The sequence below is a fragment of the Aulonocara stuartgranti genome, assembly GCF_965226115.1.
Source record: "Aulonocara stuartgranti genome assembly, chromosome: 20".
In the NCBI taxonomy this organism is placed as follows: Eukaryota; Metazoa; Chordata; class Actinopteri; order Cichliformes; family Cichlidae; genus Aulonocara; species Aulonocara stuartgranti.
In genome coordinates, this window is record NC_138956.1 from 29794232 (window position 1) to 29812866 (window position 18635).

The following is an 18635-nucleotide window of genomic DNA, read 5'->3' on the forward strand; positions in this document are numbered from 1 at the left end:
CAGCTTGGAGTAAGACAACATGCATGAAGAGGATGATGTGGACAAAATACTCATTTGCCTAATAATTCTGCACTCCCTGTAAAGTTAGCCTTGCAGATCTTTATTTATTTTAGCACCACTGGCAAGAGTTTCTAAATTAATCTTACTGACACCAACCATTAGTATGACACTGCAGGCGTGTTTTTGATTTTGATATTCTGTAACAGAGGTGCACAAAGCACTTTGTGAATAGACAAACAGACTGGCCACACAGTAAACACCTGTCAGCCAGTTTGAGATACTGAACAAGGACCATGAGGCACTGTCTGCCTTAACAAGGACAATCAACATAGTTTTTTACACATTCAACAAATGTATCAACCTACATTCGTCTCAGCGAAACCAGACAGACAGGTGTGTGACTCACACAAAGCAATGAAGGAAGTTTATTTTCTCATGTGGTGCTGTAGTCTGTATGTGAAGGTGTGCTCTTGTATTGTTCCAGGGATTTCTTGATCCATGTTTGAGTTACTGAGTCATAGGTTTTCTTGTAGTGAATCCAGACTACAGTTTGTCAGTTTGATCTATCTACTAGTAGCAGGTGTTCTGCCCCTCTGATGTTTCTGTCAATTCCTTTCTGTGCCCGTTTCATGTATTGAGCCATGTGCCTGTTATTCATAGTCACTATGTTGCTTGACAAGGGCTTCCATACTAAGGCAGGTTATTGGCCAGTAGATGGCTGGTAGTTGGATGGGACCAATGCCTTCTGGCGATCCTTGGGGACCAGGACTGTCCGGCATTTGGTTAGCCACTCTGGATGTGTCTTCTCCCTTACCAGCAGGTTCATTTGTGCCACCAGACACTGGTGCCTCTTTAGCTTGTAAGTGCGAATCATGTCAGGGAATGGTTCTGTCCAACTCTTCATACAATATTGGCGACTCTGTCTTGGATGTCTGCCACTGCGATGGTTATTGGATACTATTCAGAGAGTTTGCTCTAGTCTGCTCTTAGATCTACTAGCCACTGAGCAGTGTCGCTATTAGTGGTGTGCGGATCGATGTTGAAATATCAATTCTTCCGATACCAGTAATTTATGTTCTAGAATCGATTCTCATATTAAAATATTGATATTTTAGTACTTTGGGAAAAATTTGTAGTTTTTTATTAACAGGAACACAGTGGAAAGAAACCGTATCATTCGGATCATCTAAATTGGAAGGAACTACTTCCTGGCCAGGGGCCTTTCATAGTCATATGCAAAATATGGCTGTATAAATGTGTCGCAGCCCCTGGCCAGTGTTGCCAACTCCTCAGTAAGGAAAATCACTATTGGCTATCCTAAAAATCTCTAGAAGTCGCTATAGCATAATCGCCTAATTTGCATAATTGGTCATGCTAATGCAATTGTAACCCACGTTGTAGGAGAGAAAAAAAGAAGAGACATAAAGTGAGTAAAAAAACGTCCTAAATGCATTTAGAATTTATTTAGAACTACAAATTAAATTTCTTTTAGCGATTATTGTTTTTTTTAATGTCCCAATTCTAACCCTGCTCCTTTATCTGGGCTTGGACCGGCAAAAGTGACCCGAAATAGGCACTCTGGTGGAGTTACTTTGTGCGTGTGTGTGTGTGTGTGTGTGTGTGTGTGTGTGTGTGTGTGTATTAGAGATGGACCGATCCGATATTACGTATCGGTATCGGTCCGATACTGACCTAAATTACTGGATCGGATATCGGAGAAAAATAAAAAATGTAATCCGATCCATTAAATATCACGAAAGCACCTCACAAAACTTGCAACACACCATAACTCACCTCAGAACGTTAGCACGTCGGAGCAGTATGCATCACGTGATAGAGCGGCTGTGGCATGCGGGACCTGTCGGTGGTCTGGATAGCATTTGGAGCTTCGCTAGCAACCCGGCATTTCATCTCCGACAAAGTTATCCCGAGAGAGTGCGTGTGTGTGTTTAAGTAGTTTTAAACCTTGTGAGCCACAAAACAACATAACAGTAAAAGAAGAATTGATTGCGTTACAGTCATTGCGGGAGCAGAGGTTTCACTCATGCATGATCATTTGCAGTTTGGACGCATAGGTGGGAACATTTCCTGCCCTGATAGCAGCTGGGGGAGGACTATCCTCTGCCCGTGAGCACTTTGGCACGGGCGAGGTGCCCACGGCAGCACCCGCTGCTTGTTGAGAAGAGCAATACATACTTTCACGTCAAAAGTTGTCATAAATAAGTCTCCAATAACACCAGAAAAAGTCACCAGATTTGATTTCATTTTGTAATTTTGCAAACAGGTTTTAATCAGGTTCGTACAGTTTTTGGGTTCGGGGACCTTAGTTTTACTGCAACTTAGTATAGTATGGTACTGTAACATGTAGCTGACTTCACTAATGAACTGAATGAAACAAAACATGTAATAATCACAACCTACAGTTTTGAGATTTTCTTTTTTTTATTATTTTCTTGTAATATTACATTTTTGCTTCATTTCTATTTTTTCCTAAAAGTATTATAAATAACAGCACTAGTAATATACAACATGATTTAAAATAAATAGTCTAATATGTGATATCGCAAATGCAAACTCATGTGTTAATTATGTCTCAAAAGCCTTCAATTAAAGGTGTGATTATATAGTGTGAGTGTTGCTGGGCCCTGAGTTAATATGTTACCAAACAACAAAACACAAATATATTCTCCTTCCCCAGATCATCTGAGGTGTTCAACATGGGGCCTCACTCTTTTCCAGCAATAAGAAAACTAAAAAAACAAACCAATTAATGGCCATTTAATGATCTGAATAAAGTGAGATTATACCCACAGAGTCCAATTAACATGAAAAAAGGAAAACAGACAAGGGAATACATTCTGTGTATTTACAGGAACACATCAGAAGTTCACTTCATCCACTTTATGATGTTAGTTACACAGATATCTAAACAAATAACTATCAGATGAGTACCACAACTTTGGAACTTTTATAGCACTGGTAATATGTATAATAATACACAACACATAATAATTCACATAAACTTACCACAAAACATAAACCATGTTTGGCTCATTGTTTCTTTTCTGCAACAATGGTTCTTGGCAATAAATTTCATACAACTGGAAAGCCCATTTATTTGCTTTTTACCAATGAACAATAAAATATGAAATTTTTCATCAAACAAATTGAATGACAAATAATGATTAAAAAAAAAACCTGCATGACATCCTAAGAAAATATCACAAACTAATAAAATAAAGCAGATATGTTTCTGGATCCAGGAGCTAAATTCATGCATATTATGAGAGAAATTTTCAGCTTTGGCACCCCTGTTTGGTTTTCTGTTTGTAAACACCAGTCAGCCAATTTGAGGTACTGAACGAAGACCATGAAGCACTGTCTGCCTCAACAAGGACAATCATCAACACATTGAAGTTTATCAAGTGTATGATCTACATTTCTCTCAAAGAAACCAGACAGACAGGTTTGTGACTCAGAAAAAGCAATCAAGGAAGTTGGTTTCTCATTTGATGCTGTAGTCTGTATGTGAAGGTGTGCTGCAAAATGATTATGCTCTCCTGACAAGTCTTTACAGACGGCAACAACGGCAAAAGGTAATCAACTTAATGTAGAATTTCCATTACTCAGTGTCTTTTATATTGTATTATTATTCCTCATATCTTCAGACCAATTTTAAAAAAGTATCCTAGAATGTTTACCGACATATCTAATATCTAGCTATTTTGCATTTACTGCTATTCAATAAGCAGTATTGAATAGCATACTGCTATTCAATACTGCTAAAAACAAACAAATAATTAACTTTGCAAGCAAACAGCAATAAATTAAATATTTTGAATGTTTGCTATCTGTTATCGTATGACAGCTGAGACAAGCTTACAACTCCTGCTACCCTGAATAGGGTATGTTGAGGAAGACGGATGGATTAATGGATGGATGACTGGAGATAATACACTTTTCAATTCAGGAACAAACATCAATAACATCAATAACAGATCTGAGACAGTCTCAGGGGTACACATGCGCATTAACTTATTAGTTTCCTTTTAAAATAAATTATAAGACAAAAATCTTATTAGTAAGGTTGAACTCTTGGGGTATAATGCTGCTAAGAACTGTGAAACATTTATCGGGTTCATGATCCAGAACAACTAATAAACATGGGCACATTTCAGCAAACCAAACGCCATCTTCACCTAAACTTAGACTAATCTCATTGTTACGTTTTTATGTCTGTGTCATTTCTCTAACTTAACGAAATTCTACTCACACTGTGCTGCTAAAGTCAAAAGTGAGTGTTTAAATTCTTTACCACTGCTGTACATATAAACTTTATTTTAATGCACTTAGTATGTATTGCACAACACAGTGTCTTTGTTTCAAAGTCTGACATAATTAGGGATGGGTATCGAAACCCGGTTCTTGTTGAGAACCGGTTCCCACTGTTTCAATTCCTTGAAATTGTTTGCCATTTTTGCAAATGATTCCCTTATCGATTCCAGTTACCACGAATGATGTCACCACGTTGTGGAGCGTCATTTACCTGTCAGGAAACACGGCGCCTAAGCAGCTCAAACGCTCAAATGTTTTGTTATACTTTATGAGAACTGGGCAACTTGCAATACTTGCAAAGTAGATATTTCATTTAAGGGAGGAAACACTATGAATATGCAAAAGCATTTGCTCGCGATGACCTTAAATGAATGTCATGTTTTTAACCCTTTCAGGCTCAAATTAAGTTTTTTGTTGCTAATGCACAACCAAGTCCTGCAGTGGTACTTCTGAGTAAAACAAACTCATAAAATATGTATGTGGGGTAATCAGATTGTTAGTTTTTAACTGTTGCAAATCGGCAACGCCTGCCTCGAGACGGTTAATTCCGCCCCGGACTCGTGAATCTCAACCCAGCAGCAGCGGTGACATTGCACGTCCTCTCCCGTTAATGCGGCAGGTAAATAATCAACTAACAGTGCATATTATGTTAGCGCGATCTGCCTTATTACAAAACCTGCCATTACTGTGTGTTGCATTTAGGTGACCATGATGAGAGAGAGCCTCTCTCATCATGGTCAGAGTCTGGCTGGCTCAGATGCTGGCAGTTCTCGCTGCAGTCTACAGGTAGTGTCTCCTTTCAGGCCAGGATAGACGAATGTCACCGAGCAGTGACTAAGTTTGAGGTAAAAGGCTTGCACTGTTAGGAGTTGGGTTCTGGTTATGTAGTGTTTTTGTCTGTATGTGTTTTTTGGTGCCTCCCTTTTTGTATAGGTAGGCGGGGCAGTGAGTCACTGAACCTGGCACACCTGTTAATCATCAGATGCAGTAGCGGTTTTTGATACGGGCAACACAGGCGGTTGCCTCCCAGGCAACACACATATGTGGGGCCCAAATAGGGAGCAGCAGGGCTAATATTTGGGGCCCACTTGGGAAACCCAACTAGGGTCCAGCTAATTTTGTCCTCAGTTTCCATGGTGGCCCCAAATGTGTTTTCGTAGATGGGTTTATGCTGGGTCCGAGATAAGCCCCAAATCAAGCCCAGCCAACAAATGAGTATGGGGCCCAGATGGGTAGAAGCGGGTCTGATGGTTGGGGCCCACTTGGGCTACCCACCTGGCACCCAGCTACTTTTGTCCTCAGTTTCCATGATGTCCCCAAATGTGTTTTCCCAGATGGGTTAATGATGGGTCCCAAATCAGCCCCAGACAACAAATGAGTATGGGGCCCAGATGGATAGAAGCAGGTCTGATACTTGGGGCCCACTTGGGTTACCAACCTGGGACACAGCTATTTTTGTCTTCAGTTTCCATGGTGGCCCCAAGTGTGTTTGTCCAGATGGATAATGAAAGTAAGCTATAATTTAAATCACCTGTACAACAAAGCCAGTTTATCTTTTTTCCCCCTACAGTTTATAGGAAAAACAAATGCAGCAAACCACAGCTTCTCACTCATTCACCAATCCATTGGTCCTGAAAGAAATAAAATAAAATAAAAAATTAGCGCATTTTTACAAACAAAATCAGATTTGCGATAGTACTGGAGTTGTTTTGGAGGTTGTGCTGTTCAAGTTGTTTGACCTCCTACATTGAACTCTTTGAAGACCATGAGTATTCACGGAAACAGAAAAGCTATTTACAAAAGGATTTACCAAGTAGGCACTCAAAAATACATACATGAGGTGATCAGGGGAAGTGGAGACACATGAGGACACAGCTGACTAGAATGAAACATAATGACATTAAAGGGGAGAGTAAGACTAAACACGTAGTACAAAGAAACACAAGACCTTTCAAAGTAAAATAGGAGCCATGGGGACACGAGCCAACAGGGAATACTTAACACAGGGATGACTACATAAATGGATCTACTAAAATGGCCTGTATTTATATAGCGCTTTACTAGTCCCTAAGGACCCCAAAGCGCTTTACATATCCAGTCATCCACCCATTCACACACACATTCACACACTGGTGATGGCAAGCTACATTGTAGCCACAGCCACCCTGGGGCGCACTGAAAGAGGCGAGGCTGCCGGACACTGGCGCCACCGGGCCCTCTGACCACCACCAGTAGGCAACGGGTGAAGTGTCTTGCCCAAGGACACAACGACCGAGACTGTCCAAGCCGGGGCTGGAACCGGCAACCTTCCGATTACAAGGCGAACTCCCAACTCTTAAGCCACGATCGCCCGTACTAAACAAGGACTAAAGAAACCTAGAAGCTAATACCAAAGAAAGAAACAATGAATATCAAAATACAAGGAAAACTCAGAACGCTGGGTCACACGACCCAATACCGTGACACAACTGTGATAAGAAAATTAAAACATCAGTTACTATTTTCTTATCTAAGAACAGGAAAGATTATTGGCACTCGAAAATTCTCATACTGTATATAGACCATCAGTTTTTTGTTTTTTTGTTTTTTTGCTTAGTATTACAAGTTGTTGACTTTGACAATGTTTGAAGTTAAACATTTTTAAAACTCTGTTTGCATGCTAACAAATAAACATTGACAGGCTGGTATGATCCAAATACATTTAAACAAGTTGAGCAGCACATTATCTGGAAGGCAGAAAACCTTTTGCCTTCCTGTTGGCTCCCATTTACAGAAGGAATGCCAGCAGCATGACACCGTGAATAATGACTGATTTTATTAAAAGGACTTGTGTTCTTTTCTCTTTAGTTAGGATGACATTACGAAAGGTCTCGTTATGCATCGTTATTCTCCTAGTCATATGGAACTGTCTTAAGTATGAGAGACACAGAGAGTTTCTAAACGGCTTCTTTGAGGTAAGAATAAAAATGAATGAATGTATAATGATGAAAAAATACAGTGAAACAAATCATTTTCCTCCTGGATTTTCTTCCAGGAGTTAATGAGTGCAGAAGAATCCAGCATTCATCTAAGACAAAAAAGAGAAAGTGAGTAAAATATTAGCAGTGTTACTACAACGTAACACATGTTTGTTGACTAATAATATAATTATATAATAATTGTATTTATTAAAAAAAAAACATGCTTTGCAAAGTGCTTTGAAAAACTAGACGAGGGAGGATATTCAATGAACAAGCAGAACTGAATAGCAATAACAGTATCTGACCAAGTCCAGATTATCAGTGTTATCATTGCTTTATGGTTTGTTTGGGTTTTTCTTTTTTTTTCTTTTTTTTTTACCTTTAGCTTCATCAAATTCCACTGAGTATGAGTTCCAAGCTGTTATAAGCGTCTCAAATCTGGAACAATTCCAGTCGATACTGAACACTCTCAGTTTTCCTTTATTGATCAACGCCACTGGTGAGATTACAAGCATTAATACAACAACAGGTAAAACATCCATTTATGTTGCATCTCCATTGCTTGCCAATCTTATTCACTCAAAGTGTCACATTGAACCATTGTGTTGTGTTCTTCTCAGTGTGTTCACCAAACATAACTGCAAACATAACTGGATACCAGTGCACATGTGAGGAGAGCTTTGCTTGGTCATATAACAAATGCATTGACTATGAGGCCTGTGATGCCATCGTTGGTGATACGTGTGGATGCATTAATGGACTTCCAGCAGATGGGCAATATTGCCAGTTAAAAACCAGCAACCCAGGTAGGACTAGGCAAACATGTATCACATGTGATAGGTAAGTAAGTATGTAATGTAAATGTAAGTACATTTATCCAGCATATGTAGTTAGACTGAGGTTTCTACGTCTGTGTTCTGTGAAAGGATTTAATAATGTAATTTTTTTTAAAGTGTAAAGGATGTTGATTTGAATTCTATCCTAAAGCCATAACTTTGTATAAAAATGGTAAATGGCCTATATTTATATAGCGCTTTACTAGTCCCTAAGGACCCCAAAGCGCTTTACATATCCAGTCATCCACCCATTCACACACACACATTCACACACTGGTGATGGCAAGCTACATTGTAGCCACAGCCACCCTGGGGCGCACTGACAGAGGCGAGGCTGCCGGACACTGGCGCCACCATATGAAATTTGTTTCAAAGGTTCAGTTGCTGTAGTCGCAATTTTCTTGTTTACGAGAGATATTTAAAATTTATGAAATGTTTGAGAAATGTTTTCTCAGTGTCAACACTAGCTACACCAACAGCTATATCACTAAATGATATATCACATGTAATTTAATATACATGTGATATATGTATTTCACATGTATATTATATATATAAAGTTGCAACAGAAGTAGAAACATCTTAAATAAATGGGGTGCTTGTTTTTTGTCTCCTCTACAGTGCCAGTGGAGTATGATATAGACTTTAACTTGCTCTTGCCAGTATCCAGCCTGCCCCCAAATTTCATTGATCTGTTCAGAAACTATGTGGGAAATTTGTCATTCCCCAAAACCATCACTCAGTCTTTAATAATAGAAGACTTGAACTTCACCACATGTAAGAATTTTGTACTCGGACAGATTTAAATGTGTTCATACTCTGGTGCATGGTTTATGAGGTGTGTTTTGTCATTGTTTTGAATGACTTTAACAGGGTGCTATCCAAACTCCACCGGAGGAATGCAGTGTCAGTGTGAGGACCACTTTGGTTGGTCATGTGAAAAGTGTGGCCTATACGGTGCATGCAGTAATGTCACCTCACAAGCCTGTGGATGCATCAAAGGGGTTCCTCCTGATGGAGAGTTCTGTGAACCAAACGCAAGTAAGAAACTTGCAGCTGAAGAAATAGAAGCATTTTAGAAGCATATTAAAGAAACATTAACAGATCTAACATTGCGTTCAAAATCCTTACTGACATTGCTATGACATAACCAAAAGTTATGGACTTCCTCTGAGTGGGGAGTTCTGGCAACCAATCACAAGTAAGAACTGCAATTGTCTAGCTGTTGGATGAACAGACTACTTCCTTTATCAAATAGATGAATGAACTTTTCAACTGTCTGATTACCTAACATTGTGTTATGAGAGTGATTAGACATTAGATATGAATTGCTCTGTGGAAACACACTGCAATTAATTCTATACTCACTGTATTAAAGAAACATTAACACACCTAACACTGCATTCATTATCCTTGCTGACATTTCTATGACATAACCAAAGTCATGGCGTTTAGTTTCTGGCTTGAAATTGAAATAATTAAACATATAATGTTTTTCCACAGGTGTCGCTCCTTGCCCAACACCACCTCCTGGTATGACAAACATCTTTGTTATTCATTTGTGGAAGCACAGTTCAATTCATTCTATACACACTGTATTAAATTATCTGATTGTTTGTGTTCAAAGACACAAATGATCTTGTTATGTTTAATTTGTATTTTGGGTGTGTTATCAAATATCAATATGTAAGAAATTATTTTTACAATGGAAAGTGTATACAATATGTTATTTAGAGAGAAAAACGTGGAGGCCATCAATTTGGCAACAAAGAAAACACTTTCAAAAGATATGGCTACTGTTGTGCTTTAGCTCAGCCGCTGCTAATTTTCTAAAACTTACCAAGTAGCTTTTTAGGCATTGACCTAAACCCATGTGTTGGTAATGGATAAACCTGGACAAGTAACATACTTTAATAAGTAATGCATTCTTAAATGATAAAGGTATTTGAAAATCTGTAACATGCATGAGTCGAACTTGGGTCAGTTTTACATTTTCACGTAAATATAGTTTCCCATCATTGCAACAGTTGTATGTGATGGATTTCCCCTTTTCTCCTTCACAGCACCAGTGGACTTTGATATAGACCTTGAACTGCACATCCCAGCATCTAGTGTGCCCCAGAATTTCAGTGTTGTGCTCAGAAATATTCTGAGAAATTTCTCCTTCCCCAAAATCATCACTGGGTCTTTAACACTGAAAGACTTGAACTTCACCACATGTAAGGACCTGATCTTATTTGACTTTTGCACTCCAACACATTTAATGCTGTTCATATGGTGCTGTATGACTTGTGAACTGTGTTTTGTTATTCTTTTAAATGTCTTGAAAAGGGTGCTATCCAAACTCCACTGGAGGACTCCAGTGTCAGTGTGAAGACCAGTTTGCTTGGTCATGTGGCAAGTGTGATGAGTACAGCACATGCAGTAATGTCACCTCACAAACCTGTAATTGCATAAAGGGATTTCCTCTGAGTGGGGAGTTCTGTCAACCAATCACAAGTAAGAACTGATATCATCTAGCTGTTGGATGAACAGACTACTGCCTTTATCAAATAAATGAATGAACTTTTCAACTGTCTAATTACCTAACATTGTGTTATGAGAGTGATTAGACATTAGATATGAATTGCTCTGTGGAAACACACTGCAATTAATTCTATACTCACTGTATTAAAGAAACATTAACACACCTAACACTGCATTCATTATCCTTGCTGACATTTCTATGACATAACCAAAGTCATGGTGTTTAGTTTCTGGCTTGAAATTGAAATAATTAAACATATAATGTTTTTCCACAGGCGTCGCTCCTTGCCCAACACCACCTCCTGGTATGACAAACATCTTTGTTATTCATTTGTGGAAGCACAGTTCAATTCATTCTATACACACTGTATTAAAGAAACATTGACAGATCTAACACTGCGTTCATTATTTGCAAATTCTTTAAATGTGACACACATTTATACATTCTTATTCTTTAAAAGAATACTGTACAGGATGTTCTAAATATCACCTCTATTGTTTCTTTGTATGCCTGAGATATAGTGTAAACTCTTAAAACATAAAAAATTGTATTTGAAGAAACACCAGACGAACTGAGCATCCCAGTCTCATGGCAGTTTGTGAAGTCATCACTACAGAATTATCTGATTGTTTCTGTTCAAAGACACAAATGATCTTGTTATGTTTCATTTGTATTTTGGGTGTGTTATTAATTATCAATATGTAAGAAATTATTTTTACAATGGAAAGTGTATACAATATTTTATTTAGAGAGAAAAACATGGAGGCCATCAATTTGGCAACAAAGAAAACACTTTCAAAAGATATGGCTACTGTTGTGCTTTAGCTCAGCCGCTGCTAATTTTCTAAAACTTACCAAGTAGCTTTTTAGGCATTGACCTAAACCCATGTGTTGGTAATGGATAAACCTGGACAAGTAACATACTTTAATAAGTAATGCATTCTTAAATGATAAAGGTATTTGAAAATCTGTAACATGCATGAGTCGAACTTGGGTCAGTTTTACATTTTCACGTAAATATAGTTTCCCATCATTGCAACAGTTGTATGTGATGGATTTCCCCTTTTCTCCTTCACAGCACCAGTGGACTTTGATATAGACCTTGAACTGCACATCCCAGCATCTAGTGTGCCCCAGAATTTCAGTGTTGTGCTCAGAAATATTCTGAGAAATTTCTCCTTCCCCAAAATCATCACTGGGTCTTTAACACTGAAAGACTTGAACTTCACCACATGTAAGGACCTGATCTTATTTGACTTTTGCACTCCAACACATTTAATGCTGTTCATATGGTGCTGTATGACTTGTGAACTGTGTTTTGTTATTCTTTTAAATGTCTTGAAAAGGGTGCTATCCAAACTCCACTGGAGGACTCCAGTGTCAGTGTGAAGACCAGTTTGCTTGGTCATGTGGCAAGTGTGATGAGTACGGCGCATGCAGTAATGTTACCTCACAAACCTGTGATTGCATAAAGGGATTTCCTCCTGATGGAGAATTCTGTGAACCAGTCACAAGTAAGGACCTTGTCGTTTTTATAACAAGATGTATTTTTTTTATTCACTTTAAATTCATCAAGTTTGCGTCATGAGTGTTCTCCGTGTCACTAAAACAATATAAGGAATTCTTGAATGTTTCTCCACAGATATCATTCCCTGTCCACCAATGCTAAACACAACAACACCAGATCCTACAACTACAACACCAATGCCAAACACAACAACACCAGATCCTACTACTACAACACCAATGCTAAACACAACAACACCAGATCCTACAACTACAACACCAATGCCAAACACAACAACACCAGATCCTACAACTACAACACCAATGCCAAACACAACAACACCAGATCCTACAACTACAACACCAATGCCAAACACAACAACACCAGATCCTACAACTACAACACCAATGCCAAACACAACAACACCAGATCCTACTACTACAACACCAATGCTAAACACAACAACACCAGACCCTACTATAACAACACCAATGCTAAACACAACAACACCAGATCCTACTACAACAACACCAATGCTAAACACAACAACACCAGACCCTACTATAACAACACCAATGCTAAACACAACAACACCAGATCCTACTACAACAACACCAATGCTAAACACAACAACACTGATTCCAAACACAACTACACCAGATCCTACTACAACAAAACCATTACCAACAACTGCACCAACACCAATTCTAACCAATACAACAATTCTGATGCCAAATACAACCACACCAATGACAGACACAACAACAACACGGGTTTCGAGTACTACAAGAGTGCCAACTACTACAACCACAGCGATGTCAACTACAACAACAACAGCAAACACAACTACTACAATAACACCAACTACTGCTTCTGTTACAACAGATCAATTGACCATAAATGTGGAATTTAGTGACACATACAATAATCCAAACAGTGATTTTTTCGGAAATGTTAGCACTGCTGTAAGTCTCAATTAGCCCCATCTTTGTGTCATTCAATTTTCACATAATCTCAAACTACTCAATTCAGGTGGTTTAATTCATGTTTGGCAATGTCACTATCTCAAACAGATTAAAGCAGAAGCACAGAAGAACAATATCACAGCACAATTAATTAAATTCCGGTAAGTCACATTATCTTTTTTAATATACCAATCCTAACAATTGTTTCTTTGTTTAGGTTTTTTTGTTTGTTTGTTTTTTTACAGTTGTTACAGTCTTTGAAAAGTTTCTCCTCTGTGTCAACACTGCAAGTCAAAAGAAAATATCATTATGTGGCTACCTTGAAGCTTCTTAACATAAATGCCCTACAAAAAAGGGATAACTACAACCTAAAGTTCCACTACCCATGAATCACTTACACACACACCATACTGGCAAAAACATCTAGTATAACATCTGTATAATCATCACCTTATACAGAGGCAGACTGAGACTCTAATACAGGCCAAGAACTTGACTTACAGTTTTTTACAGCCGCTAGGACACATTTCTCAATACTTAGGTCACTTTTGCAAAACTCTTCACACAATTCTCCTAACTGACCTTCAGCTTGGCACAGCAGTTCATTTCACATTCAAAATGCACTACAACTACCAAAACACTTTATTCAGGTCTCAAATAAATTCATTCTTCCAGAACACTAGCAAAGGTTGACAGCCGACAAACACACTTTGTCACCCACAAAACAATGACCTAAAAAACACTAACAACATGTAGCATTACACAGTGTTTTCTTGTGTAAAACAAGGACACATCTCTGTTTATAATTTCAATATATGTTACTGGAATGAATTAGACATCATGCAGAATTCGTCAATATTTGTTTATGTATTTTTAGTTTTTTGCACTAAGTAATCCCAAAATACAAGAATTTGTATACACACCATCCACTGATACACATACAATAGTAATGCTAATCTACTCGGTCTTCTCCATTTGGCCACAGGTTCCCATCCACATCACATCTTATGTCATCTAGGGCAATACACCTAGGAAAGAATCTTCTGGCATGCCAGAATTGAAGGAGTTGAAAAATTGAAGGAGTAACACCTGTGTAGATGTTCATCTACAATGAGAATCAGCTGTGGCTGGTTAAACTGCATTTTTAGATTTACAGTTTTTTCTGATTGCTTAAGCACATTTTTTGTAACTATTGGCTAATTTTGCAAAACTCTTCACACAAATAAGAAAACCTGTCACCCAATAATCAAAACATTGTAGTTCTCTTGCAAAAGCAAACACAGCTAGATTAACTCTTCACACCTTCGTAAAAATGGTGTTTCCGTATCAAACAGTACACACAAGCCATCATCTACTAAGCACACAATGCGCCAACTGCACACTGATGGTATGAATACAAAACACATCTGGCTTTTGCTTTCTCTGTGCACAAGGTAGGCTATGTCAGTTTGAGCTCATACTTCTGTCATAGATCCATAAGCATGGAGGGATCCAAACTTCAAGTACTGGGCCCTGTGCTTCGTACGTCGCTTACTACATCCAAGATCAAATGAAACATCCAAGACCAAATCATCGCGCTAACTCTGAGCTCGCTATTCCGGTTCCCCGAACACACCTGTTGTTGACGATTAGTATAGCTGGATGAAGTAATGTGAGATCACTGGGTGGCCCAACAGGGGCTACGCATCGATAGTAGAAACATTGATCGGCAACCCTTTGATTGGTCGGCGAAAATGTCGAAGGAGCGCGCTCGGTATTTTTCGGCAGCAGAGCAAGAACTCTTGAGTGAGGGATTTCAGGAGTTTCAGAGTTTAATTAAAACGCAAGAGAACACTGCAAAGGCTGCAAAAGCAAGGAGAGAGGGCTGGCAGAAAGTTGCTGACAAATCAAACTCGTAAGTAATTCAATAATAACAATAATAATGGAGTGGATTTATATAGCGCTTTTCAAGGCACCCAAAGCGCTTTACAATGCCACTATTCATTCACTCTCACATTCACACACTGGTGGAGGCAAGCTACGGTTGTAGCCACAGCTGCCCTGGGGCAGACTGACAGAAGCCAGGCTGCCATATTGCGCCATCGGCCCCTCTGGCCAACACCAGTAGGCGGTAGGGTAGATTTATCATATCACACCATATTATCCAATATTATATTACATTATATTATATTATAATATGTTATATTATATCCCCTTTCACATGAGAGCCACAACAGGACCCACTAGAACATGGGAACAAGTAAAAGTGAAATATAAGAATATTCTACAGAATGGTAATATTTATCACTTATATTGCTTTTAGTCTCTTGGAAAGAGACCCTGGAATGATCTGTTTGTTTATAACAGCAACCAAGAAAAGGGCAGAGCAAAAAAAAAGACAGGTGGTGGTCCTGCACCCCCTCGTCAACAAGTTGGTTAAGTGAATAATACCCTCACGGGAAAATCGATATCTCTCTATGAGCACACTGTCGCGCTGAGCTAAAGGATCCTGTCTGTCCCGCAATATACGCTGAATTCTGAGGACTCTCCTTATCAATCTTGCACCTTCCGCAATGGGCTGCTCGCGTAAACGGACAGGATATAACTGCGACAGACTTCCCAAATCCACCTTCGCTTTTATAGCCGTGGTCTCTCATCTTGATTACACGAAGTAATTTACAATTACTACTCTGAAATATGAATTACATCTGTAATAATCACATACATGTAATAGAATGTTAATAGTACATTTCCCTTTTTTAGGGAATGACCTGTATGTATCTGTGTGAAATCAATAAAAGGATCAAGTGCTGCATTATCTTTAGTTACATTGATGTTATTTATTTATGGTGAAACAGTGGTGGAATATCGCTGTTGCTTTCGTATGAATGACGCGGACATACCTGCGTGGCCGCGATCTAATCCTGTTTACATAAAGTAAACCTGCTCCCCAGCAGGTTTACGCTTACGGCTCTGTTGCTATGACAGCAAGTCCCGGATGGGCTTCGGGGAACCGAACGATCCAGGATCACGCGAAATCGTCAACAATCTCATCCAGCTAACTCACTTAGCGCGGTACGAAGAACAGGCCCCTGGTGTTTATTCAAACACATCAAAACAAACACAAGTGTTTATTTCCAAGTATAGGATTATTTGCAATCGCCATAATGACTATATGGGTTACTTGGTCTGCAGTGAACATGCTTCCTCTGCCCCAGCATCTGGTCATCTAGCAATTCTGTAAAGTAACAATTTCAGTATTTTTACATCAATGGTATTGGTGTGTTTCTCATTGGCATATGGCAGTGCTACAAATCTTTGTGCGAAGTGACTGTACTAACCGATTCTCATTTCAAGATGTCCTTATGGTGCTTGCTACAGTGTAGCGGCTCGAGTTAGGCTGGACCCGTTGGCCAGCTACCCTCAGGGTCATTCCACGGTTGATTACATGGTCCACTATTGTAGCTCTGATGTCATCAGCAATTCTATTTCTTACTCTTCCTACCCTTCCTCTCCCCCCTCCTCATCTTCCTCTCCCCCCTCCTCATCTTCCTCTTGCTCCTCCTTGTCCTTGTCATCCTCTTCATCCTACTTCTTCACCTCCACGTCCTCTTCCTCGGCTTCCTCTACTTCTCACTCTTTCTGCTCCCTCCATTGTACTCCGCACACACAGCTTACCTGTATTATAGTGCTTAGGCTGATTGCAAAGTGAACTAATTATCTAAAAAAGTTTTCACATGTGAAAGTGTGCCAGACAGTTGGCAAATTAGTGTTAATGATAGCCATACATGTGTATACTTTTGCTAGGAGTGTGTTGGAAATTTGGTAATTGAGTGTTGTGCAGTGAATTGTGCCTACAGTTTTGCAAAGTGTGTATTACAAAATTGCAAACTGAGTGCAAAGCAGTTTTTGTGCTTTTAGTTTTGCAAACTCAGTGAGTGGTTTTGCTATAAGTCTGAATAGTTTTAGAGATTGTGCTACAGGAATCACAGTTAGGGTTTAAGCATTCAGAAAAAACTGTAAAATATGTTTCAATAAAATATTGCTGTTGAATTTTGCTGTCTTATTCAGTTTTGCATTATGTTATTGTTTTGGCCATAAGTTTAACAGTTTTGAAAACAGTATGTAAGTACATGCAAAATGTCCTGTACGTACAAAGATTTTTGGCAGTTGTTGTGTCTGAGTGAGAAAATAATTCATGAAATTTGAGAGATGTAGTCATTGAATGCATTTTGTGCCAAAACAATGATAACTGATCCTCAGTTTAGCCCACATAGACTTCTGTTGTGCTCACTGTGTGAGGAGTTTTGCAAAAGTGACCTAAGTATTGAGAAATGTGTCCTAGTGTCTGTAAAAAACTGTAAACCCAGTCCACTTAGTCTGTCATTCTCTAGTCTATAAGAGCCTAGCATCAGAATGGGAAAGAAAAGTAATTTATGTAACTTTGAACGTGGCATGGTTATTGGGGCAAGACAGATTTGTCTAAGAATTAAGAAAATGCTGATCTACTCACATCTTCCTGCACAACTAGCTCCAGGGTTTACAGATAATGGTTTGAAAAAAATATATATATATTCACTATATTGCCAAAAGTATTCTGCCTTCACACACATATGATCTTGAGTGATATTTCCCTCTTAATATAATATCGACCAACTCTTTACAGCTATAATAGCTTCAGATCTTCTGGGAATACTTTCCACAATGCTTAGGAGTTTGTTTATGGTCATTTTGGACCATTCTTTCTGCAGCACATTTTTGAGATCAGACACCGAAACTGGAAAAGGAGGTTTGGCTCAAAGTCTCCGCTCTAATTCATCCCAAAGGTGTTCTATCAGGTTGAAGTCAGGACTCGATGCAAGCCTGTCAAATATTTCCACACTAGACTTGTTCATCCATGTCTTTATAGACCTTGCTTTTTGCACTGGCGTACAACATGTTGGAAAAGTAAGGGGTCATCCTGAAACTATTTCTACTAAGTTGGGATCATGAAATTGCATAAAATGTCTTGGTATGCTGAAGCATTAAGAGTTCCTTTTACTAGAACTAAGGGTCTAAGCCTTCCTTCTAAATAAAACTACCCCACACCAAAATCCTATCTACACTTGGCACAATATATTCAGTTAGGTACCAGTTACCCCTGTACAGGAAGTCTCGACCGGATCTGTGTGTTACTGATCCTAGGGATATTATGCTAATAGGTTATCAGAAACTGATCTAAGGCCAAGTCCACACTTTTCATTTAAAAATGCATATTTTTCTCTCCGTTTTGGCCTTCCGTCCACACTGAGACGGTGTTTTTGGTCAAGGTAAACTGAGCTTTTTGAAAACGCTCTCCAAGGTGGATACATTTAAAAACGCCGTTTATGCGTCGCAGTGTGGGCTGCAAAAACGGAGGCTTTTGAAAGCGATGACGCATTTTAGTCATATGATGCAGTCATGTGACCGATTCAACTAAGATGGTGGACGGCATTGTACAGCAGTTGTTTGTTTGCTCTCAATTTTGACAGCCCTATTACAGTTTTT

At 38.9% G+C, this 18635-nt stretch overlaps 1 protein-coding gene across 3 annotated transcripts in view; it reads left to right on the forward strand.

Moving 5' to 3' along the window:
* Nucleotides 1-3520: 3520 nt before the first annotated feature.
* Nucleotides 3521-18635, forward strand: part of LOC309697184 (uncharacterized protein) — a 33523-nt gene continuing 18408 nt past the window's right edge. The window contains exons 1-15 of one of the 3 annotated variants that reach the window (XM_082518891.1): nt 3521-3596; nt 7183-7289; nt 7370-7421; nt 7681-7824; nt 7916-8101; nt 8753-8908; nt 9005-9172; nt 9635-9664; nt 10195-10350; nt 10463-10630; nt 10933-10962; nt 11737-11892; nt 12005-12172; nt 12301-13130; nt 13239-13291. In XM_082518891.1, coding sequence (XP_082375017.1) covers nt 7188-7289; nt 7370-7421; nt 7681-7824; nt 7916-8101; nt 8753-8908; nt 9005-9172; nt 9635-9664; nt 10195-10350; nt 10463-10630; nt 10933-10962; nt 11737-11892; nt 12005-12172; nt 12301-13130; nt 13239-13291 — 2399 coding nt within the window. In that variant the 5' untranslated portion in view covers nt 3521-3596; nt 7183-7187. The remainder of the gene's footprint in view (nt 3597-7182; nt 7290-7369; nt 7422-7680; nt 7825-7915; nt 8102-8752; nt 8909-9004; nt 9173-9634; nt 9665-10194; nt 10351-10462; nt 10631-10932; nt 10963-11736; nt 11893-12004; nt 12173-12300; nt 13131-13238; nt 13292-18635) is intronic. The other 2 variants (XM_082518892.1, XM_082518893.1) reach the window with 2 other exon arrangements.